This window comes from Aethalodelphis obliquidens, unplaced genomic scaffold (genome assembly GCF_003676395.1).
Source record: "Aethalodelphis obliquidens isolate GAN/ISIS:26980383/991018 unplaced genomic scaffold, ASM367639v1 scaffold94, whole genome shotgun sequence".
Classification (NCBI taxonomy): domain Eukaryota; kingdom Metazoa; phylum Chordata; class Mammalia; order Artiodactyla; family Delphinidae; genus Aethalodelphis; species Aethalodelphis obliquidens.
This window is the reverse complement of record NW_020838038.1, coordinates 2,965,780-2,989,125: the sequence shown is the minus strand read 5'-3', so window position 1 is coordinate 2,989,125 and position 23,346 is coordinate 2,965,780. Positions and strand designations below refer to the sequence as shown.

Genomic DNA, 23,346 nt, shown 5'->3' with positions numbered 1-23,346 from the left:
CACACACCACACACCACACACCACACACCCCTAACCAACCTCTGTCTCCCTAGAGCTTTTCATGGTTTTTGTGCTGGATACTGAGAGCAGTTCTGAGATCCATTAACCTTCCTGTTTTTTCTGTGGTATATTTCAGATTGGGTTTTAAAAAGATGCCAGCAACCATGCTAATTTATGTCTTGTCCAAAGCTGGGCACAGCTCTCCTGGGAGAGCACTTTTTTAAAATGTGTGTTCTTTACATGAATAAATATCTCTGATAACGCACATATTCCTGATATAAAATGAATCTATTTAAAGGTGGAGCTTATAGTCAAAGGCTATCTGAAGAATTCACCTTTTTATCTAAAAATCACAGTCTGGGCTTCCCTGGTGGTGCAGTGGTTAAGAATCCACCTGCCAATGCAGGGGACGCGGGTTCGAGCCCTGCTCCGGTAAGATCCCACGTGCTGCGGAGCAACTAAGCCCGTGTGCCACAACTACTGGGCCTGTGCTCTAGAGCCCGAGAGCCACAACTACTGAAGCCCGTGCGCCTAGAGCCCCTGCTCTGCAACAAGAGAAGCCACCCAATGAGAAGCCCACGCACCGCAACAAAGAGTAGCCCCAGCTTGCTGCAACTAGAGAAAAGCCCACGTGCAGCAACAAAGACCCAATGCAGCCAAAAATAAAAATAAATTTTTTTTAAAGTAAGTAAACAAATAAAAATCACAGTCTTTTGCATCATTTGGAGGCACCCGATTTGGCTCATGTAATTAAACGACACAAACTTTGCTTGAGTCTTTTTATTTTTAAAATACAGTGGCCAGTAATAGTAAAATTTGCATTTGAGCCTCACTGATTTTTTGACAGTTTTTTCCTGTAATTCCTGCCCCATATTTTGTGTTTTTCTCCTTCCATATTATTCAGAAAAAACCTTTCTATAGTCAGGACTTATTCTGTTACTTAAATATATCCCTGATGACCATTTTAAGTTATACTCTTTTCTCTTGATGTATAAAAATGTGCCCCATTCTAATGTTTGTAATTAGGGAAAGTTGAAGCAGCAGTTTCTTCTCTGATTTTTATCTTTCACCTACCAAAGAGTTTTAACAAAGAAACCTTAAGATGGTGCTGATTATAGGACTAATTCAGAATCTTCCTAATTCGCTCCTGTACGTCCCTATTTTGCTTTTAGATCTAGGGGGAAACCATAGGACTTTTTAGTGTGCACTGAATCAGTAAGATTAAAATACAAAATATATTAGGTATTGTTTTGTAATCTCCTTTGATGAAATCTCTTTATACAAATGAGTGTAAAATATTAACCAAATGTTTTTCTTCAAGCTGATGATTAGATTGTCATTTATCCTGAGCAATACCATTGGCTTATGCTTTTGTTGTCACCTAGCCCAGCGGAAGAACTGTATTTTGGAAGTACAGAATCTGAAGAGAAGAAAGCTTTAATAACGTTGACAAATGTAACGAAAAACATAGTGGCATTTAAGGTAAATACCTGAAAGATACAAATTGTGTGTGAAAATTGAAAGATTGATAATTTTGAACTTGCACAGTGGTTTTATTTCTGGTTTTAGGCTTGTCATACTGCCTTCTATCTCTGTGTGTCACAGCTTATCTAAAATTTTCCCTGAGGTCTGTATCTTAGTCTTTAATGTGCAGTAATAGGGTACTGTCCAAATTAGTCCCAGGGTTTGTTTGTTTAAAAAAAAAAAAGACACTTTTCATTGTATGAATAATTTAATTCATAGAGAGTGAAAAAATAAAACTATAAAATCTAAAGTGCAGTTTCCCCCAAGTGTGGTATATTCTGGAGTATAGTTTATACTGGATACTAACCTGACACTGAGCATTAAATATAACAGGACTGGCTCCACCACTGCCCCTTATTGTAGGGTATTACTTCCTTAAATCATCTACTTCCTAGATGTCCTTTGATTGCTGCTTTTAAATTTCTGCACACTATTGTAACATGTGTTCTAATGTGTGTTGTTTTTGAACATGAATTATTAAATTCAGGTGATTAACAGAATAAATATGTAACAGTTTTCAGTTTAAGAGGAAGGCTAAGTAACAGACTGATGAGTGTTTTTTTCTAGTAGATTGAGATGCTTTTTTCCTGCAGATGGGAAAAGATATATTCTATATATGTAACCACCAAGATTGTTTTATAGACTTTATTAATGATTTTTAAGTCATTTTAAAGCCATTTCCCCCCCAAAGAGCATAAAGGTTATGTGACTACTGTTTTTTTGTAAACAGGTGAGAACAACTGCTCCAGAAAAGTACAGAGTCAAGCCCAGCAACAGCAGTTGTGACCCGGGTGCATCAGTTGATATAGTTGTGTCTCCCCACGGGGGTGAGTTGTCACCTGGCTGGCCACAGTGGGGTGTTATGGGAGGCCTGGGGCTGGGTGATGACTCAGCAAAGCTGGACTGGAATCTAGAAATTAGCAGGGTATCAGCAAGTCACCTCGCCACACTCTGGGCATCCATTTTCTCACCTGTAAAATGAGACGGGTGAATGGCTCTCATTAGAACAAAATTTTTTTAAGAAGTAAAATTGTTTAAACTGATGCCAGTTAAAATTGAATTTCAAACAAAAAAATTCTTCATCTTTAGGAGAACTTTTTCCTTTTTTAAGATAGTTCCGGGCTTCCCTGGTGGTGCAGTGGTTGAGAGTCCGCCTGCCGATGCAGGGGACACGGGTTCATGCCCCGGTCCGGGAAGATCCCACATGCCACGGAGCAGCTGGGCCTGTGAGCCGTGGCCGCTTAGCCTGCATGTCCAGAGCCTGTGCTCCGCAACGGGAGAGGCCACAACAGTGAGAGGCCCACGTACCGCAAAAAAAAAAAAAAAAAAGATAGTTCCATATTATTCGTTTTCCTTAGTGTTTTCTAGAATAATGCTTAAGCCACATAGCCAACCCTTTGTCCCTTTGTAAAGGTTCCTGTTTATTATATAATAAGTTACCCTTTTGGAATGCAGGTTTAACAGTCTCTGCCCAAGACCGTTTTCTGATAATGGCTGCAGAAATGGAACAGTCATCTGGCACAGGCCCAGCAGAATTGACTCAGTTCTGGAAAGAAGTTCCCAGAAACAAAGTAATGGAGCATAGGTATGCTTTTCCCTTACAGGCTCTCAAATTGCAATGGGAAAAATCCCAAAGAGGAATGCACCTCCATGGGCTCATAAGCAGGCATCCCTTCCTCCTGGCATTTGGCAGACATCTAGGCTTACACTGTTGGCCCCAACCCCTACAAGGCTCAGGTACAAGACCTGGAGTTTCTCTAGGAGATTGCTAATAGCAGAGATTTGTTTGCTGGCCACTGCAAGAATCTGAATGTGTCAAAATTACAAACAGATTTTCTCTTACAGCAGTTACCTTTGTAGGAATGCTCACCTTATGTACTAGAATGTTTGCTGCAGTGAAACATTGTTTCACAAAAATTGTCTAGTAGTGGAAAATGGAAAAGAACCTCAATGTTCATCAGTAAAGTAATAGTGAAATGCATTTGAGAAGTACTCTGAAGCCATTCAGAATGGCTTCAAGAGTGTAGTACATCTGTTTGTTCTGATACCTGTGACATACTATTAGGAAAAGAAAAAAACCTACTCACAGAAAAGTATGTACGACAATTATCCTATTTAAGAGAAAACCCTGTGACTATATAGGCATATACACGTATGTCTGTGCATGTGTGCAAAAACGATGTATAGGAAAGAGGAGGAGAATAGAGAAGAAGGTTGGTTGTGGGGTTTTTTTCGGAGTGTGCCCAGTTTTGCTCCCCAAGGGACGCAATACCTGGGGACATTGTTGGTTGTCATAACTGGACAGTGGGGTGCCGTGGAGACATTGTTGGTTGTCATAACTGGACAGTGGGGTGCTGTGGGCATCTAGTAGGTAGAGACCAGGGATGCTACTCAATATCCCACCATGCACAAGACAGCACCCCATGACGAAGAATGATCCAGCCCAAAATGTCAGTGGTGCCAAGACTGAGAAAGCTCAGTTGAGGGTAGTTAAGGATGGCCACACTGATGACATTTGAGTAGGACCTGAAGGAAATGAGAGTAGGCCACATAGATAACAGGGAAAAGAGCTTTGCAGGTAGAGGGAGCCATAAATGAAAAAGATGTGTGCTTGGCCTGGGTGAGGAACAGCAAGGAGGTCAGTGTAACCTGAATCCAGTACGGGATGCCAGATCATTGCCATAGTGAGAACTTCTGGTTTTGAGAGGAGAAACCATTAGTTGGTGCTGAGCAGAGCCATGAGGTGATCGGCTTGTTTTTTTTTTAAAGGATTACTCTGGGAGGCTTTGTAGAAAAATAGACTGTGGGCAGACATAGATGAAAGAGTGATACTGAGTTAACAACACTTAGACTAGCGCTGGCATATAGCAAGTTCTATTTAAGTGTGGTACTCTACTCTCCTTTATTCAGTCACTAAAACAACCCTAGGTCATAGGTAGTTATTTTTCCCTTTTTATAGACGAGAAGCTGAGAAACCTAGTAAGGGTTGTAGTTGAGTTCAATCTTCAAATAAGGAGTTGAAAGAATACAGATGCGGCTGGAACAGAGTGTGAGAGGAGCCATAGTAAGAAAGCATGTTGGAGGCAGACAGGGCCCAGAGGAGCAGCTTGGGCACCACTGTAAAACCACTGGGAGAACGTCGACCTGCTCTGAAATGCCTTGGACAAGATTACCCTTTGCGGGCAATTCATAGAGGGTAGGAGAACAAGAATAAGAATGGGCCTGGGAAGACGAGCTTTATTTCCTCTAGGCTAGGTCTAACTTGTACCCAGCGAGAGAGGGTGAAAGTTAGACACAGCTCAGAGGAATATTTAGTAGCCAAATGAAGGAGAACAATACAGGGCGTCAGGAGGGAAAGCAGTAGGTGAGCTGTGTCAGTAAGGCCCGGGGTAGAGTGTGTTTCACAGAGGAGGAACAAAGTGCTACCAATGTCAGTCAAGGATGAGGTGTGAGGCGTGGCCGTTGCTGGTGACGTGATGGAGGTAACTGACGACCTCACGGGGAACACTGTGAGTTGGTAGGAGCCAGATGCCAAAGAAACACAGGTAGTAAGACTTCTGGACGTTGGGCTTGTCGGGGAGGGACCAGGGTCATAGTTGGAAGGAAGACTGTGTTGTTGAGAAGGGGTTGTTTGGGATTTTGTAATGGGAGATATTTGAGCGTTGTTTAAAACCATAGTAAGGACCATTTCCGAAGGAGAGGCTGACCTTACAAAATAAACCATTGACAGTGAAATTCCTGAGAAAGTTAGAAGGAACAGAACCTAAAGCCGAGGTAGGAACACGGATCTAGATAAGGCTCATTGTGACAGTTGTGGTGACAGTTGTGACATGTTTTTAGATGGAGACGACGTTTAAATTTTCAAGTTACTTTTCAGGAGGGCCTACTTTTGAAGTTCTTATCAAACAGTACCTCAAAATTATGGGGTTTTTTCTTTCTTTTTGGGTTGCTTTGTAAATCAGTTTCTAATGGCTTTCTGTTCTATAACTGTCAAAAGAGAATCACTTACCTCACAGAAACAGGGGGACTTGGTGGTTTGGTACTGAAGGCCCAGGTGAAAGCACTGCCTCCCATCGAGAAAGGGTGGCTTCCTGCAAATCGGAAGATCAGGTGAATTCTACTGAATATCATATAAACTTCTCTTAGGTTATTGAGCACTGTGTGTAACTGTGTTATTTATACCTGCATTAAGAAGCTGGAGGATGTAGGAAAGGGAAAATAATTCTCCCTCTACCCTTCCAAGTTCTTGGCTGAGACCCACTGTAGTAAAAGACAGACGAACAGGAGAGAAACAGAAGTTTCATAACATGGACGCCTCCTGTATACGTGGGAGAGACCCAGGAAAACTGAGTAACTCTCCCAAATGGCCCAAGCCACCACCTTCGCTACCATCTCCAGTGAAAGACAAAAGAAAGATGTTGTGGGGCAGAGGAAGGCTATCACGAAAAGCACGGTAAACAAGGATAAAGTTATTATGCTAATTTAGGCAAATTCCTGTCTTCTTGAGGTCCCCAAAATATTCTGAGGTTCCTGAGCTTGCCAGGAAGTGACTTTCCTTACTCACCTAGTAAGGCTGTCTGGAACCCTGTAAGCAAGGTACCAGGTCAGTTGTTTCCAAGGGTCTTTAGTTCCTTAAAGCCATCTGGTCATATCCGACTTCATGCATTTCATCTTCATATATGACATTCAAGTCAAAAGCTTGATAATACAACCGTATTTCCAATTGTGTCCTGTTACAAGGAGAACAGATTCTCATTGAACTTGTGCAAATAACTGTATCACCGTGAAAATGAGAACATTCACTAAGAGTTTCTAAATTCTGGAGGGATCAGGTATGGAGAAAAATTGTCTCAATTCTGCTTACAAAGGTATAATTCACCAAATTGCAGTAAATCATAGATAGCTTAAGAGGAAAAGTTCTTCAATCTGGAGAAACAAAACGTGTTTCAATCATTCTCATCAATTCATTCAATCCCACGTTATTAATTTTTGTTCTGCCTGAATTCAGTTTTTTCCATTAGTTCTGGAAATTCTTACCCAGCTCAGTTTTACAGTCTTAAAAGTTACCAGAAACCTGTGTTCTAGAGTACTTGTCAGAGTCCTTTTTGTGAATCTCTTTGAAGGTGAAACATGTATCTATACAAGTACAATCAAGAAGGTTTAGTATTCTTATTTGACAATGTGTCCCACATAATTTAACATATCAAATAAGCCTAAGTGGTTCAATATCTTTTTATAAAGAGAGGTCAAAAAGACTTCATTTAGAATTTGATTTGGGGACGTTTGTCAAAAATATCAAAAGGTTTTGGACACTTGACTAAATAGAATCATAAATCATTATGAAACAATACTTAATTATCCAGTTAACCAAAGTGACAGTTAAAAACATTTCAAAGGCAAATACAGAAGGTCACATAGTTGCGAGCAAAACTTAGCTCCTAATCTTAAAACTGAGTCTTTTAATTAAAGACCTGCTGATAAAGATAAGATGAAGCACAGGAAATTATTTTGATAAAATGCACAATCTTTCCTTTCTAGGCAGATTACTTAAAAAGGTAAAGAAAAACCTTTCACAATCTCTTATCAGGAGCAGACCACACCAAGAGCCCAGTAAAACTGTCCCTTTAGCAAAAAAAGAAAATTTAGTTTCATGTAATTACACTGTTGATATTAAGCTTATTTTTAAAACCCTAAAACAAATTTATTCAATTTTAGCCAGCTTGACTACACAAGGTAAAATTTTCTCTTTCTGTCTCTTCCCAACTTTCTGTATCCATTTATTCTCCTACTTTCTCCTCTGAAATAACTATAGCTTAACTTTAGGATAAAATCACTTTCACTTCCCTTAACAAAAATGCACCTCCCTACTTCTCTTGGCCAAAAACACATCCTAATTCTTATGTACAGGGTTGATATACTTATTTCTAGCCGTTTTAATAATCCTTAGAAATGTTACTTTCTAGTGAAAACTAATAAATAAGCACTTGCAGTCTGTTACACCAGCATTCTTTGGATTGGCAAATTTATGAATATATTTCATAATTTCTAGAAATAGATACTTCCTCACAGTCACAGTATAGTTTTTCATTGTGGCACAAGATATGTTTACTAATATACCCAAATACCTTTCATTCTGTAATAAGAAGCCAGAAGTAGATAAACCTATGTGTAGTAATTAATGTTTCACTATTTTATCTTATTTGGAAATGATCTAGATATTCAGTGAATTTCCTGTCATTTAACTTAGCAAAACTCTAAAGTTTCAAGTCACCAAAGACATTTGGAAAACTGTTTGTAAGAGATATACCATAAAATATACTCATTGCTGATAAGTTCACCTAACGTTTATCTCGCTGACATTTATCTAAATCACTTGCTACCAACAATTGTTTAGACTCTTCACACAAACGCCAGGAGACATTACACAAAATCAGCCATCATGCCAAGGTGTTCTTCTTGCTAACAAATTTTGTAACAGAGATAACATGAACTTACTTATTTGAATAGTAAGCCCAGGTAGAATAAAGGTTGCAATGTCTCTATTATATCAAGACCTGTATAATTAAACCAGCCAGTTAACCCAGTTTGTTTGTTTTGTATTGAAGTATAATTGATTTACATTATGTTAGTTTCAGGTATTCAACATAGTGATTTGATATTTTTATAGATTATACTCCATTTAAAGTTATTATAAAATAATGGCTGTATTCTCTGTACTGTACATTACATCCTTGTATCTTATTTTTTTAACATCTTTATTGGAGTATAACTGCTTTACAATGGTGTGTTAGTTTCTGCTGTATAACAAAGTGAATGAGCTGTACATATACATGTATCCCCATATCTCCTCCCTCTTGCGTCTCCCTCCCACCCTCCCTATCCCACCCCTCTAGGTGGTCACAAAGCACTGAGCTGATCTCCCTGTGCTATGTGGCTGCTTCCCACTAGCTAGCTATTTTACGTTTGGTAGTGTATGTATGTCCATGCCACTCTCTCACTTTGTCACAGCTTACCCTTCCCCCTCCCCCTGTCCTCAAGTCTATTCTCTATGTCTGCATCTTTATTCCTGTCCTGCCCCTGGGTTCTTCAGAACCTTTTTTTTTTTAGATTCCATATATAGGTGTTAGCATACGGCAATTGTTTTTCTCTTTCTGACTTACTTCACTCTGTATGACAGACTCTAGGTCCATCCACCTCACTACAAATAACTCAATTTTGTTTCTTTTTATGGCTGAAGAATGTTCCATTGTATATATGAGCCACATCTTCTTTATCCATTCATCTGTTGATGGACACTTAGGTTGCTTCCATGTCCTGGCTATTGTAAATAGAGCTGCAATGAACATTGTGGTACATGACTCTTTTTGAATTATGGTTTTCTCAGGGCATATGCCCAGTAGTGGGACTGCTGGGTCGTATGGTAGTTCTATTTTTAGTTTTTTAAGGAACCCCACACTGTTCTCCATAGTGGCTGTATCAATTTATATTCCCATCAACAGTTCAAGAGGGTTCCCTTTTCTCCACACCCTCTCCAGCATTTATTGTTTCTAGATTTCTTGATGGCCATTCTGACTGGTGTGAGGTGATAGCTCATTGTAGTGTTGACTTGCATTTCTCCCATGATTAGTGATGTTGAGCATCCTTTCATGTGTTTGTTGGCAATCTGTATGTCTCCTTTGGAGAAATGTCTATTTAGGTCTTCTGCCCATTTTTGGATTGGGTTGTTTGTTTTTTTGATATTGAGCTGCATGAGCTGCTTGTAAATTTTGGAGATTAGTCCTTTGTCACTTGCTTCATTTGCAAATATTTTCTCCCATTCTGAGGGTTGTCTTTTGGTCTTGTTTATGGTTTCCTTTCCTTTGCTGTGCAAAAGCTTTGAAGTTTCATTAGGTCCCATTTGTTTATTTTTGTTTTTATTTCCATTTCTCTAGGAGGTGGGTCAAAAAGGACCTTGCTATGATTTATATCATAGAGTGTTCTGCCTATGTTTTCCTCTAAGAGTTTTATAGTGTCCGGTCTTACATTTAGGTCTCTAATCCATTTGGAGTTTATTTTTGTGTTAGGGAGTGTTCTAATTTCATTCTTTTACATGGAGCTGTCCAGTTTTCCCAGCACCACTTATTGAAGAGGCTGTCTTTTCTCCATTGTATATTCTTGCCTCCTTCATCAAAAATAAGGTGACCATAGGTACGTGGGTGCATCTCTGGGCTTTCTATCCTGTTCCATTGATCCATATTTCTTTTTTTGTGCCAGTACCATACTGTCTTGATTTAACCCAGCTTTTATTTACCAAAGATTATCCCAGATCCTGTGAACTTGAAAAAAATTTGGGGTTAGTTTCTCTATTTCTGAGTTTTAGGAATATTCAATTTGAAAAGCACTTATTTTTCTTTAAGCCAGTCGAATAGTTTTTATGAATTAATCTTGGCAGTACCATTCAGAAGTAGGAAAATATCACACATTTAGAACATATATATATATATATATATATATATATATATACACACACACACACACACACGTAAACATACAGATGCAAACCAGAGACCTTATAGCTTTGGTTCCAGAATTTTAGCCATGAATTAGGTACAGTGACAACAAAACTCACTAGCTTATTAAAGAACAGTTGGATCCGAACTGTGTTTCTGGCAGTTGGAATAAGTTTACCTGCTCAGAGTGCTAAAGGTTTTTTTTAAAAAAACTAATATTTGTGGCGTTTTTTGTTTTGCTTTTTTCATTTGCCCAATTTCAAAACAGCTCCTTTTCTTTAACTTCTGATGAGCTTCATTTTCCTAAAGTTTGCATTTCTATGAGCTGGCTATCAGGTCCTACAGAAGGTGGGGTAGAAAATTTACACCTCAAAGGGACAGAGAGAGTAAGGTTTTTTTTCCTGGAGTTTTGGGGGTACTTTACCTATTATCAGAGGTTTAGCGAAATTACCGTTTAAATGTTTCCTTACTTTTCTAAGTACAGAACAGTTCTGTTTCCAGTGACGTGGTCTTTCTTTCGTAATACCTACAAGTATTTTGAGATAAACAGGGCAGGTTTTGGAATGGTTAGAATAGGTGAACTTTGAATTGCTTCTAGAGCCGAATTTCTGGTTTTGTGAAGATTTGCAAGACAAAGACAGTTGCTTTTACTTCCTCAAAAAATTGGATTGCAGCCTGAATGGCATCCAACTACATTTTCTTCAGTTTGCTTTATATCAGGGAGATTTCCAATTACGACGGAAATCAAATGATTTCTACGTTCTGGAGTTTCAGGGCTTAATGCAGCACCTGTACAAAGTCTGTAGAAAGCGTCCAACAAAGGCCTTTGAAAGCTCTCCTTTTTCTGAGTGCACAATTCAACCTTGGACCAATTCACCTTAGGGGAAAAAGCCCCTACTTCTGTCAGCCCCTGAATATTGGCCTTCAGCTGATCCATTTCCTGATAATTTGGGAGGAATTCTGGTCATATGCTGCCCGTGTGAGTGTGCCTGTTTTCCCTAGGGGGGCCATCGGGCTTGTCTGATAACTGCAGTATAGTATAATCATGGGTGTGAAGAACACCCCTTAGCAGCCAATCAAGGTCCCTATGAGTGGGGAACTGAATGGCCACTAGTCTTTTTTAACTCTTCTCCAAATTTGGTAGATATCTTCTGAAAGTGGAGGTAAAAAGAGCTTTGTAATTTCATCTTACTAAGGACGTCCCTAAGGCTGGCCCCCATACTCCTTCACGTCCTCCTTTCAAGTTGGTCTTTCCATAGATACCAAGAAAGACAATTGTTTAGGCTGAGAGCTCTCTAAAAAATGTTTAAACACAGAAGTTTTTCCAATTCAAAAGATCCATCATTTGGCCATTGATGAGTGGTAGGATCTTATATTAATCTCAACAGCAACTCAAACTTATAAGCCTTTTTACGGCTTAACCGTGGATGCAAGAGGCATCCCGAAACGGGGTGCAAAAGATGCAGCCCTCACACGATTCAGAAAGCTCACTCCCAGAGTCAGCCTAAGGAAGCAAAGACCTTCATTGTCACACGTGGTTAGAATGGGGTCGTGAGAAGTGTCTCCCGTTTCCCATAAGAATGATATGCCTTCAGTTACAAACCTGCGACACTGGGTAAGCACTACTGGAACAGGACTTTTCCAGCCCTAAGTAAGACAAGAAGGTGGAGACCACAAGGGGCCCTTATGACCGACGCCCACGAGAGCCGGTAGCATCAGAGAATGCTGCTTATCAGTTAGTGTCCCGGATCCCCAGCCTATTCAGGTGGTCGCCAGGTGCACGCAGACACGTGCATCATCCCTCTGGCAGAGACCAGAGAGACTGTTCTCCCTGTTCATAAAGCCAAGCCCGCAAGACAGGGTAAAACGAAAGGAAAAGCTCATCTGTCCTGTGGTTCTCCTTCTGACAACACAAGAGACAGAGATAAAAGAAAACGACCGTCTGTGGGAGGAAAGAGGACCAGTAGAAGACAAAAATACTCATAACAAAAATCTCTACCAAAGTCACAATACCTAAGGAACTGGCTGACACAAATATTTTCTCCTGCTAATCTCAATTTGGAAAAGAAGGGACAAGGTGAAATTTTTACCTTCCTCTCTCAACTGCACCAGACTGAGATCCAGGAGAGCTGACTTTAGTAAGAATTCTTACCCTTCTCGGGCTTGTGCCCGTTTTCCAGAATCCCATCTGCAGGCTCCCAAGTGAGTATGGTATCTCAGCAGCTCCCAGGGTAGGTTGCCAAACTGTAGGAGAGGAAAAATAATTTTCCCTTTATTTTTCTACGTTCTTGGCTAAGATCCCCATCCCACCCCCACCCCCCGCCATACCCCCGTAATCACAGACAGGTGAACAGAAGAAAACAGGAAAAAAACAGAAGTTTACTAGCATGTATACCTCCTGTATACTTGAGAGACCCAGGAAAACAGTAAAACTTCCCGCAATGGCCCATGACACCACCTTAAATACCACCTCCAGCTAAAGAGAAAAGATGATGTTGTGGGCGAGGGAGCCAGTTCTGGGAGGATGGTGGGAAAAGCACAACATACACGGCTAAGGTTGTCCTGTGGATTTAAGTCTCTGCCTTCTCCATTGATAAGAGTCTCGAGAGATACAAAGTCATCCTCCTGTACCCGGCAGAGAGGGAGACACCCTTACAAATGGAGATTTCCCTTGTAACTGTGCATGTCTCACAAAAAGGTAACTTCTCTTCACTTTTCAGAGCTTCTACTGAAAAGTGAAAAAGGTTTCCACTTTTGTCTGCTTTTTCTTAAAAAATAACCAGCTCAAGATAAACCTTGTGCCCCAGAGGCACGTTTTGGGGTGGCAAATTCTGCTTCCCTTCAAAGATAAACACACGTTGAGCTAGCTGCTCCCTTAGGTATATCTGGGGAGAGGAATGAGTACTTTCACCTCTGTTACATACACTTCTGTGTTTAACTGTTTTCATTTTACACTTTACTTTTCAAAAATTCATTAAAAACTTTAAGAAGTTATGTTTCCTTTGTACTTTCATAGGTTAAGATGCCATATTGTTGAGAGCATTAAGCCAACCACTCTTACATTAAAACACCATGCCTTTAACATGTCAGATAAAACCAGTGAAGAGCTCTATCTACAGGTAAGTGTTCTTTCTTCCTAACTATAAGTCTTTAGTGTTAATCAATATTAGAAATCCATTTTTTCCCCACTGACATAAAGCAGACCTTTGGCATAGCCACGACAGAAATGCTCTCTTCTTTGTGAAGGGAAGCCAGATCAGAAATGGTAAGTGGTGCGTTACTTTTGGAGATCTTCTAACTAACTTTCTGAAAGCTCTGGCTATTTCAATTTGGACTAGGGACCTTATAGCAAAGCGCATGGTATTTTGGGGGGTATCGAAGAACTTGATCTCATGGAAAAGGTACCATGTAGTGCATTTAAATTTGAAAAAGGTGGAGGAGCTCTCTTTCTGAATAGCTGGTTTCAGTACCTCCAGGAAATGATTGCTTTGTTCCTTTCTCAACTAGAGAATTAGACCTTTTCAAAATGAGAACAGATACACATCCGTTCAGCAACCAAATTGCATTCCCAGCTCGCAGCCCTTCAGAGTAGATGGACTCTATCCCATAAATGTTCGTGGGATTTCTAATATTCCCGTTTGTCATGCACATGATTCTTGTACTGTTTTATTGATACAAACCTTTCATCCTTTTCTTCCCTCTTTAGCTCAATCGTTTACTAGAAAGCAACAGGAAGCTTGAAGACCAAGTTCAGCATTGTATCTGGTTCCAGCAATGGCTGCTTTCCTTAACAGTGGTCTCGCTTGCTTTTGTCATCTCTCTCTTCTATTTGTTGTGCAGTTAAAGAAGTGGTGCTCGGTAGGAGACATGGCTTTTCCGTTCATTAGTTGGAAAAAGTACCTCCCAGAACTTCTCCACCATGCTGAAAGTGTCACACATCTGTGCTTCCTTCCTCCAAGGAAATGTACGGCATTTGGGGGGCGGGGGGGGGGAACTGAAACATGTCTTGAAAATAAACTGTTAACAATAAGGAAACGCTGAAGATATTGATTATAAGAAACTATAGGTAGTTAGTCAAGTAAGTAAAGGTATATCTGTTGTGTGACTTAATAGAGATAATTTATTTTTCCCTTTTGATTTAATACTTTTAAAGCTTGTTCTATCATGTATATATGTTAGCTGAACGGAAAAGTAACATGCTTTGTTGCAGCCAAAAACTGTCATCTGCTTTTTTTTTGACAGAATTATTATAGCTGAGCCAACTTATTAGCTTTTCTATACTATGTATATAGAAGAACATGTATATTGAAAAAACATACAGAGTAATTTCTGTAACCATGACTTTGTAATTTTGAGAACTACTAACAGATGCTAGTCGATGTTCTTTTGGAATGTACAACTACTTAATGCCAAACCACCTTTAGCCTTTGTTTCTTATCCGTCTTCCTTAACGGCCTGCCTGCCTTTTATTATTAATCTCAGACTTTTTAATGAACACTCACACTCTCATTTAGCTAGGATTTGGGGAACTAAGTCTGGTTGGATTTTCTCTAAATTCTGTCCGTCAGTAACGTCCAGAAGAAGAACCTCTCCAGTCTTTTTAGGCGCAGTTTCACGTTGCTCTCTCTGGCTGGACAGGGACCCTTTTGCTTCACTTATTATAAAGGCCTGATCCTCCATTGGACCATCTTCACCCTCCTTTCTAAACTAAAGGAGTTAGATAAAATTTTTTTGAAAAGTTAGTTTTTGAGATGCAGAGCAGTATAATTCATTTACATTTCGATTCCTTGCTAAAATCAGCCACGAGAAGGGAACTTTCGGTAAGAGTGAAAAAATAAATCGAAAGTGTCACTTCTCGGTTTAAGAGTGAAAAACACTGTAAAAACTTCAGACCAGGGTTAATTGACTCACTTGATATATTCTGCCTTTGTCACAGCAATACTGAGGACGGTTCCTCAATTCGTAACATGATACACCTCGCAGGAGCAGAGCCTAATGCAAGTAGTTTGTTTTCTCATTTAATATAAACAGTTTTGGTCCATGTTGGTTCACATATAAATCTACTTTATATGAAAGAAAAAAATAGTCTGCCTGTAAAATAAATTTTGAGTTTTGATTGAGCCATGTTTGCAGAATGTTTTATTCTGAGGTTGTAGTGTTGGCGGTTTTCATCTTGAGAATGTGATGATTCCCAAATGGCATTATGAAGAATGAAAAAATAGAGTTCCTTCAAAACTGGCCTAGGAAATAAAACCTTAAATGGACACTGGTCTGATACTTCGTCTTAATTTGGGTTTTTCTGTTTCAGTTTGCCACCTCCAGACGTGAAACTGACTGCAGCCCACCCTAAGTACTGTCCATAGTATCTCCCTGTGTGTGTGCACAGCGATTTCCCCTTATATGTTAGATTCCTGGCTTTGTTATAATCTAATCCCGAAGTATCTGTGTATGTGTTTTGTTCTTCAGCAAATAAGCGAGGAAATAGTCAAAATTGGAAATGTATTGTCCTGACGGTGTCCCTTTAATGTTTCACATGAAAATTACATTGACTCACTAAAATGTTTTTCCCTGATGTCTGGCCAGCTGAATTTAATAACATTTCTTGTTAACATTTGTGTGTCTATTAAATGTGACTAAGCAAAATATATTGAAAATTAACCATAAAATCAAAGGCATCTAAACTTCTGTACTTGTCTTAATTGATCACATATATTTACATTTGATTTTATTGTGTCTTCGTTTGATTTTATTTAATCACGTCTGTATGACTGAGTATGCTATAATTAATAATTTTATTTTTTAATATGTCATTACCTGTTCATGACCAAATTACCAAGGACCAACATTCAGATTTAAATTATCTTCACTTGGAATGGAAATTCATAGAGTTTCCATGAAAACATTAATGAAATATCATTATAGGCAAGTAGCCTAAAGATACAATTGCTGGTAAACCTAGCCTCAAATTTCATAATATACCATAACTGTTTTTATATCTTGCCACTAATTTTGACTGGATTTAATAGCACTTTATTGTACAATTGCAAAAAACAAAAATATATTCCTAGAATTGTTGCCGGTGTAATTTCTCTAATGTTCTGGTGCTTTTCATATATTTTCAGTATTTTTATTACTATATTGGTATTTTCTTTGTATAAACTGATCAAAAGAACATGTTTTCTATTTTAATATGTTTTAGAAAAATAATTACATTTATGCAATAAATATCATCAGGAAAAACCTCTGGTCTCTAATTGATAAAGCATCTTAAAAATCAAAGCTCAGGTTCACTCTGACCTTCCAAAGATCACATTAATTTCTTCTGCGCCTACTTATCTTTTTATAAGGATGGCACCACAAACTTCCAAAGGCACAATTGTGTCATCAGGTGAACCCGTCCCTAGTGTGTCCCGTTTCTCCTCGCCCCTGGGTCAGGGTCTGGCTGCTCTTCAGGGGAGCTCTCCATTTTCCGGACCTAGCGTTGGCCTCACTGTCACAGCTGGGGGCTCCATCACAGAACCTATCACTAGAGTGGCCACACATGTCAGAATTGCCCTACATCCCTCAATCCTAGTACCTATACACCTGCCTGCTGACAGGAACCTGCAGGAAGCAGGCTGACAAGAAATCCTACCTGGCTGCCGGGCGCATGGCAGGTGGTCCCGGCGAGAAGGCACCGGAGCACGGCACGTGGGTGTGGTTCAGGAGGGGCGGCCCCGGATAGCGATGGCAAAGGCCCTGGGGATTGTTTGTGTGGTTCCCCTCGCCACTGGAAGACACAACTCCCAAGTGCAGCTCCATAAAATAGAACGAAAAGGACAGGTCCATCTTCTAAACTGCAAAAGAGGTCGAGATACAAAACCATGGGAAAAATTCAAAAGAGAGCCACAAAGACAGACCGGTAACCTACCAAGGAGCCCCACACCTACCCAGGACTCTGAGGGTGTGGCCTCCTTTCCCAAAAGATGCAACTTTCTAGGAAAGAGCTCCTGTGTGGGGAAGGCTCCAGCTAGGAAAGGATCAGTTACTTTACAGCGACCCGGCTCTTCTCTAAATTTTACCAGCAACTTAAGGTTTCTTGATGTCAGAACAACATGGGTCCCCAGAAGCACAGGACTCCCCTTTTCTTCCTGGCCCGAGGGCACGGAATGGAAGTCCTCCCATTTGTCCCAGCTGACGGAGTGGTGGTCAGGAGTGAGGGCTCTGAATGAAGACTGCCCGGGTTCAAGTCCCCTCTCTGACATTTGCTACCTGTGTGACCCGGGAATGTTAATTAACCTCTTTCAGCCTCAGTTTCCTCATCCCTAAGTGCCTCTGATATCAAAGTACAACTTCCCAGGATGAGTGTGAGAGGGAGAGGAAATCTTGCATTTAAAAGCAGCCCCGGAGAGGCTAGCCCGGCTTTGTTGATGTTGCCTCCACCACCTTCCACTCCAGCTCCCCAGAACTTTTCACACTTGGGTTGATGTCCTGAATATCCCGTCTCACTCAAAGCCAAATGTCAGCTCTCCAAACTTTTCCCTGCTCTGTACTCCCATCCTTGCCTTCTTGGTACTTCACTCTGAATTCTGGTGCCCAGGTCAAGGGACGCGTGTAGATGGCCAGTGATGATCAACTGCCTTGAATCCTGTAAAGGAGTATCCCTTACCAGTCAGAGGAAGACTTGGTTTGATGCTTCCTTCCACCACTGCACCCACACCCCGTCATAACAGCACACCCACACCTGGAATTCATCTTGCAATATTCCACCCATAACAGTTTCCCGTTACATTTGTAACAATTCCATAAAAATATCACATAGGATCTTTCACATCTTCATAACAATTTCATCCTTAACACTGAATATAATTACTTCCCTCTAATGTCCAAAGATTCTCTTCCCTACCCTACTCATGTCCCCTGCCATGCAAAGTAAAGCCAATCTCTTGCACATGTTAAAATATTTGAGACAGCTGGTTCAACGGGCAAGAATACAGAATCCTTGAAATGACCAGTTGTTCGTGTTCCTTTGTCTGAACAATGTGAGAATACATGATAAGACCTTGTGTTTTACAGATAAGGAAACCAAGAGCCTGAGAAATAATTCTTTTTCCCAAGGTCACAGGCTAGTTGGTTTCAGAGCCAAGAGTTGAACTAGTCTCCCAAGTCCACTGCTTGTTACAACCACTCAGAACTGCCACATCTGAGTCATAGGTTACAACGTTGAAAGGACAGCTCCAAGAACTTTACCTACCCCAAACAGCAGGAGACGAAAAAGAGAAGATAGAATACTTGAGAAGCAGAGGTGACAAAACACAAATAACCACTCAAGACCCTTGGTTGGAAACGTACTTGGAATTCTAAGCTACAGACAGAACTTACTTTGTGAAAGGTTTGAAACGTACAGGTTAATGTACTGTTTACTTTGATGGAGGGCTGTGTCGTGCAACATCAACCTTCTGAGAGGTTTAGCCATCACTCCGTAGAAGGGCACCTAGTAGGGTTGCAGCTACTAGTTGTCTCAGCCGTAGTCTCGTCACCTCAAGGAGTCATGTGTTTAACACAATCACATCATAGATGTTTTCTATTGCCAAGTAACAAATTACCACAAAGTTAGCATCTTAAAACCACCCGAATTATTTCATAGTTTGTGTGGGCTGAGTCTGGTACAGCATGGCTGGGTTCCCTGGTCAAGGTCTCACAAGACTGTCAGCCAATGACATCCTCCATGGAGGCTCAACTGGATAAAGATCCACTTCCAAGGGCTCACCTGATTAGATCAGATCCAGCCAGGACAAATCTCCCTTCTGATGAACTCAAAGATAACTGATTAGAAACTTTACATCTGACAAATCCCTCCTGCTGCATAAGCTTACCTAAATCATGGGAGTGTTATCCCATCACATTCACTAGCCCCAGCCCCCACTCAATGGAAAGGGTTACACAGAGTGTGTATTGGGTAGAACCTGCAAGCTCATCCAATCTGGTCCCCTCACTTTGCAGACCAGGAGACAGAGGGTCAGAAAGCTGAACCCAATCTTACCCAGCCTGACTGACTGCTTTGAATTCACAGATGACCTCACATGAAAAGAAATAGACTACAACTTCTGTGTTAGGCATCAAATGATAGTCGAGGAGGACAGTATATCTCTATCCCGGTTGGCTTTCTCCAGTCTCATAACTTCAGTGCACACAAATATTCAAACTTTTATAAATCATTTGTTAAGGGAAAGTATGTCTCCACTATTTTAAACATTGACTCGATCATAAACACTCAAGAAACATTCTCACGATGAGTTAATGTGCTAGGGCAAAGAGGACTTCCAGTAATTGTGTGCTTTTGTAAATGAAGCTGTAGTGAAAAACAACCAGTTTTTTTTAACTTTCCTTTTTTTTTCCGAATAATCCATTTCAGTTAGTTTATTTAAATTAGTGTTCTCAGACAGACATATGCTCTGTTAAGGTAGCTATGAGAAAAGATTAAAACTAAGAAAGGAAAAAAATCATTTTCTTATGGACACTTGCATCATGATTCCCAGTATATTTACTATCTAATTTACTTTGTATCAAAGTCCAGTGCCTTGAATTCTAATTATTCCAAAAAGTCCCCTGCAAATTTTCAGGTCATTACAGAGCAGTGCATGTATGTGTGTGCTGAAAATGTCACTAGCTTTTTTAAGTCACCCAAAACTCCTTCTGCGTGGATTTCCTATTGCCCCATGAATGCAAACTTGATTTTACCTTCTATGTATGTTTGTTTCTGACTGCAAGAAACTTTGAAACTACTAATATTATGACTGTCCCCTTTTGCAGGATCTGGGACTATAACAAACTAAGACGTGAATCATTTGTCTTTCCCATTCCAATATTCCTCTCTCTTTTCTGCAGCAAACCCTCACCCTAATATTGTCATACAGATTCATTCAGTACAACTTACTATTTGCAGTTAAATTTGCCCTGAACTGTTTTCACCCACTAACAGGCAAATGGGCTTGAGTCAAATACCAAATCACTGTTCTCAGTCATAAACTAAATGTCAAAAATGTGTTTTAGGTACTTTTCCAACACTCTGTGACTCCAGCTACTTCCTTTTGCAGGGGTGGAGAGGGAGAAGGTTATAATTAGGGGAAATAACAATAGTATGATGCAGTCTACCAAGATTTAAATTTTTTTCATGTGGCTGAACTAATAAGTTGCTTAAAAGGAAACTGATGTAAAAAGCAAAGCTTCCTTGTAAACCCAGTATTTACTGCTCTGAGATCTCTGAAACCACTTAAGATCTTAGTCATTAAAGGTGGAAGTGTATCTTATAGAGAAATTATATCCTCAACTCAGTGCTTAGGGTAGAATTGAGTATAGTCAGAATTATCTTTCCTAAATTCATTGGGAAGGCGCCAAAATAGAGATGGATATAGTAACCATATCTTGGTGAGTCCAAACCTTTCTAACACCAGATAAAGCATTTGGTTTGCTTAATAGTGTGTGTGTGTGGGGGGGGGGGTCATGTAGTATAATAAATATATGTATTGTCTTTAAAACTAGAATCACCATCAGCAAGATTCTCTGAAGAGACACAAGAGAACTGAGAATGAATGAAAGGAAAACGTTCATATTTACCATTCTATATACAGTGGAAGAGACCATCTTGATTCTAAGAGTTGAGAGCCAGATATAAGTGAGGTTGCTCACATAGTTAAGGCCAAAATCAAAAGGAAAATATGGGCTTCCTCTTAGACAAACCTCTTTAAGAAGGGTCCTCACCACATCTCCACTTCCACCTTGCTCCCTGCTATCTCACTCCATTCTAGTGTCTATTCCCATCATTCTAGCAAAACGGTACTTGCTACGATCCAGCAACGACCTCCTTACCACTTCTTCCATTGGACTTGCTTCAGCCTGAAACTGAAGTGAGTTCCTGCAGCAGCATTTGGCTGTATCAATCACTAGGTTTCTGAGACAACAGTTAACTCCTGCTTTTCTTTTCTCCCACTTTAGTGTCCTTTACTGGTTCACCTTCCTCCACCAAGTCTTCAAGATGTTGAAGTTAGAACTGGACTCTTTCCTTTCTCTCCACAGGCGATCTCCTCTACACCCAGGGCTGCAATTAGCAACAGCAAGCCATTAACCCTTCGATATTCTAACCATACCTCCTGTTCTAGGTCTAGATATATGTATCCAGCATCAACTCAGCAGTTCCAGGTGTCCATCACAAAATGTCAAAAACAACTCATGATCCTCCCCCAGACCTAGTTGTCCAGTTTCTATCTCAATGGATGGTACCACCCTCCATCCATGTAAAACCAAGTACCCCTAAAACTGAGTTCCTCTGCTGAGTTTCTAATTAACCTCTCTATCCAAAACTTTATTCCCTTTCTTGTTCCACACCTATTCCCCCTCAAGATTTAGGAGTATCAAGGAAAAGGGAGGATTGTAATCAAGCAGGACCCTATGGGGCCTTCCTGGGACAGACCTTTCCCCTGCCAGGTCCTCTGCCTGCCTCCTGTTTATAGGAAAACTTTAGCCTTTTAGGCCTTCCCCGAGTTACAAAGAGCAAATTTAATCATAGGAATGAGAAAAAGCAGAAACAAAGGAAAACAAGCAAGACAAAATAACAATAGTTTAGCTACGGAAAAAATTTAGTTCCTCCTCAAGGACTACAGATAATATTCTGAGCCATATCCTTGAGCTGTTTCGCAAATACTGAAACTCCCACCAGGTGGAAGAAGTTAACTGCATGTTAGCCACAAGCACACAGACCACAAGCACAGATGGAACCAGAAGGTTGATGATGCTGAGTCCCAATTACCTCACCACCAACCAAGCAGAAGAATGTCCACGAGCTGATCACACACCCTAGAACCTTCTCATCTTTAAAAACCTTTCCCTGAAAGCCAACAGGTCTTTCGAGCCTTAGCCACCCATACTCCCTGCTTGGCCTTGCAATAAATGCTGCACTTTCCTTCACCACACCCAGTGTCAATAGATCGGCTTTACTGCACGTGAGCGAGCAGAACCCAGTCTGGTTCAGTAACACATTTATACCAGCTAGAAACCTGACCTTCATCCTTGACCGTACAGGGCCTCTCCCCTTTCCACTGCCATCCCCCTTCTTCAATCCACAGCATCTCTCACCTGGACTTCTGCAACAATCTCAGGCAGTGTCTGGGCCTCCCCTCTGACTCTCTGCAGTCATTCTTTCATACTGTAGTCAGGGACATTGAGGACTCTTTGAAAATGCACATCCTATCATATCACTCCCCAGGTTAAAACCTTAAGTGTCTTCCATGGCTCTCAGCCTGTGATTAAATTTCCTAACTTGGCCTACAAACTGCTGAAGGACGACCTTCGCAGCCTCATTTTCCCCCTCTCTCTCCCTCTAAATAGTCTGGTTCCATCTCTATGCCTGGAACTTCCCCCCATCCCAACCTCCCACCTTCACCTCTTCAAGGTGGCTCTCAGCTCCTCATCTGTTCATAAAAGATACCTCTCTGCACACCCTCACCACTTTTCTTCAACATGGTATTGGAAGTCCTAGCCAGAGCAATTAGGCAAAAAAATAAAGTAAAAGGCATCCAAGTTGTAAATGAAGAATAAAACTGTCAGATGACATGATATTATATACAGAAAACCCTAAAGACCCCACCAAAAACTGTTAGAACATATGAATTCAATCAACTGGCAGGATACAAAATCAATATACAAAAATATGTTGCATTTCTATACACTAATAATGAACTACCAGAGAAATTAAGAAAATAATCTCATACACAAGGTGCATCAAAAAGAATAAAATACCAAGGAATAAGTTTAACCAAGGAGGTGAAAGACATGTACAGTGAAGCACTATTAGTGAAAGAAACTGAAGAAGACACAAATAAATGAAAAGATATTCTGTGCTCATGGATTAGAAGAATTAGTACTGTTAAAATGGTCCATATTGCCCAAAGCAACCTACAGATTCAATGTAATCCCTACCAAAATTCCAGTCCATTTTTTCACAGAAATTGAACAAGCAATCCTAAAATTATGGAACCACAAAGACCCTGAGTAGCCAAAGCAATCCTGAGAACAAAGAACAAAGCGGAGGCATCATGCTTCCCGATTTCAAACTCTACTATAAAGCTATAGTAATCAAAACAGTAGAGTATTGCCATAAAAACAGACATATAGATCAATGGAAAAGAATAGAGAGCCCAGAAAAAAACCCATGCATATATGGTCAATTAATTTATGACAAAGAAACCAAGAATATGTAATGGGAAAAGGATCGTCTCTTCAATAGATTGTGCTGGAAAAACTAGATAGGCACATGCAAAGGACTGAAACTGGACCACTATCTTACACCATACACAAA

The 23,346-nt window shown here is 40.3% G+C and overlaps 1 protein-coding gene and 2 long non-coding RNA genes across 7 annotated transcripts in view; 1 reads left to right on the top strand and 2 right to left on the bottom strand.

Moving 5' to 3' along the window:
* MOSPD2 (motile sperm domain containing 2) overlaps window positions 1–16,253 on the top strand; it is a 61,539-nt gene extending 45,286 nt beyond the window's left edge. For 2 of the 4 annotated variants that reach the window (XM_027095722.1, XM_027095724.1), the window contains exons 11-15: window positions 1,386–1,482; window positions 2,255–2,351; window positions 2,980–3,109; window positions 13,030–13,132; window positions 13,720–15,133. In XM_027095722.1, coding sequence (XP_026951523.1) covers window positions 1,386–1,482; window positions 2,255–2,351; window positions 2,980–3,109; window positions 13,030–13,132; window positions 13,720–13,857 — 565 coding nt within the window. In that variant the 3' untranslated portion in view covers window positions 13,858–15,133. Of the gene's footprint in view, window positions 1–1,385; window positions 1,483–2,254; window positions 2,352–2,979; window positions 3,110–13,029; window positions 13,135–13,719; window positions 15,134–15,321 lie in introns of those variants that run through there. The other 2 variants (XM_027095723.1, XM_027095726.1) reach the window with 2 other exon arrangements.
* Window positions 2,358–13,023, bottom strand: LOC113614322 (uncharacterized). Of its 2 annotated transcripts, XR_003430579.1 has the most exons (5): window positions 12,561–13,023; window positions 12,166–12,257; window positions 6,089–6,254; window positions 5,534–5,615; window positions 2,358–2,495 (listed from the first exon to the last, which is right to left on the bottom strand). It is a non-coding gene; the product is annotated as an uncharacterized LOC113614322 (long non-coding RNA). The 2 variants fall into 2 exon arrangements; XR_003430578.1 differs by lacking the exon at window positions 12,561–13,023 and having other exon boundaries at window positions 12,166–12,321.
* A 112-nt stretch (window positions 16,254–16,365) lies between the features above and the next one.
* The window catches only part of LOC113614323 (uncharacterized), a 31,061-nt gene continuing 24,080 nt past the window's right edge, over window positions 16,366–23,346 (bottom strand). The window contains exons 2-3 of the long non-coding RNA XR_003430580.1: window positions 16,648–16,849; window positions 16,366–16,539 (exon numbers count right to left, since the gene is read on the bottom strand). This is a non-coding gene — a long non-coding RNA (uncharacterized LOC113614323). The remainder of the gene's footprint in view (window positions 16,540–16,647; window positions 16,850–23,346) is intronic.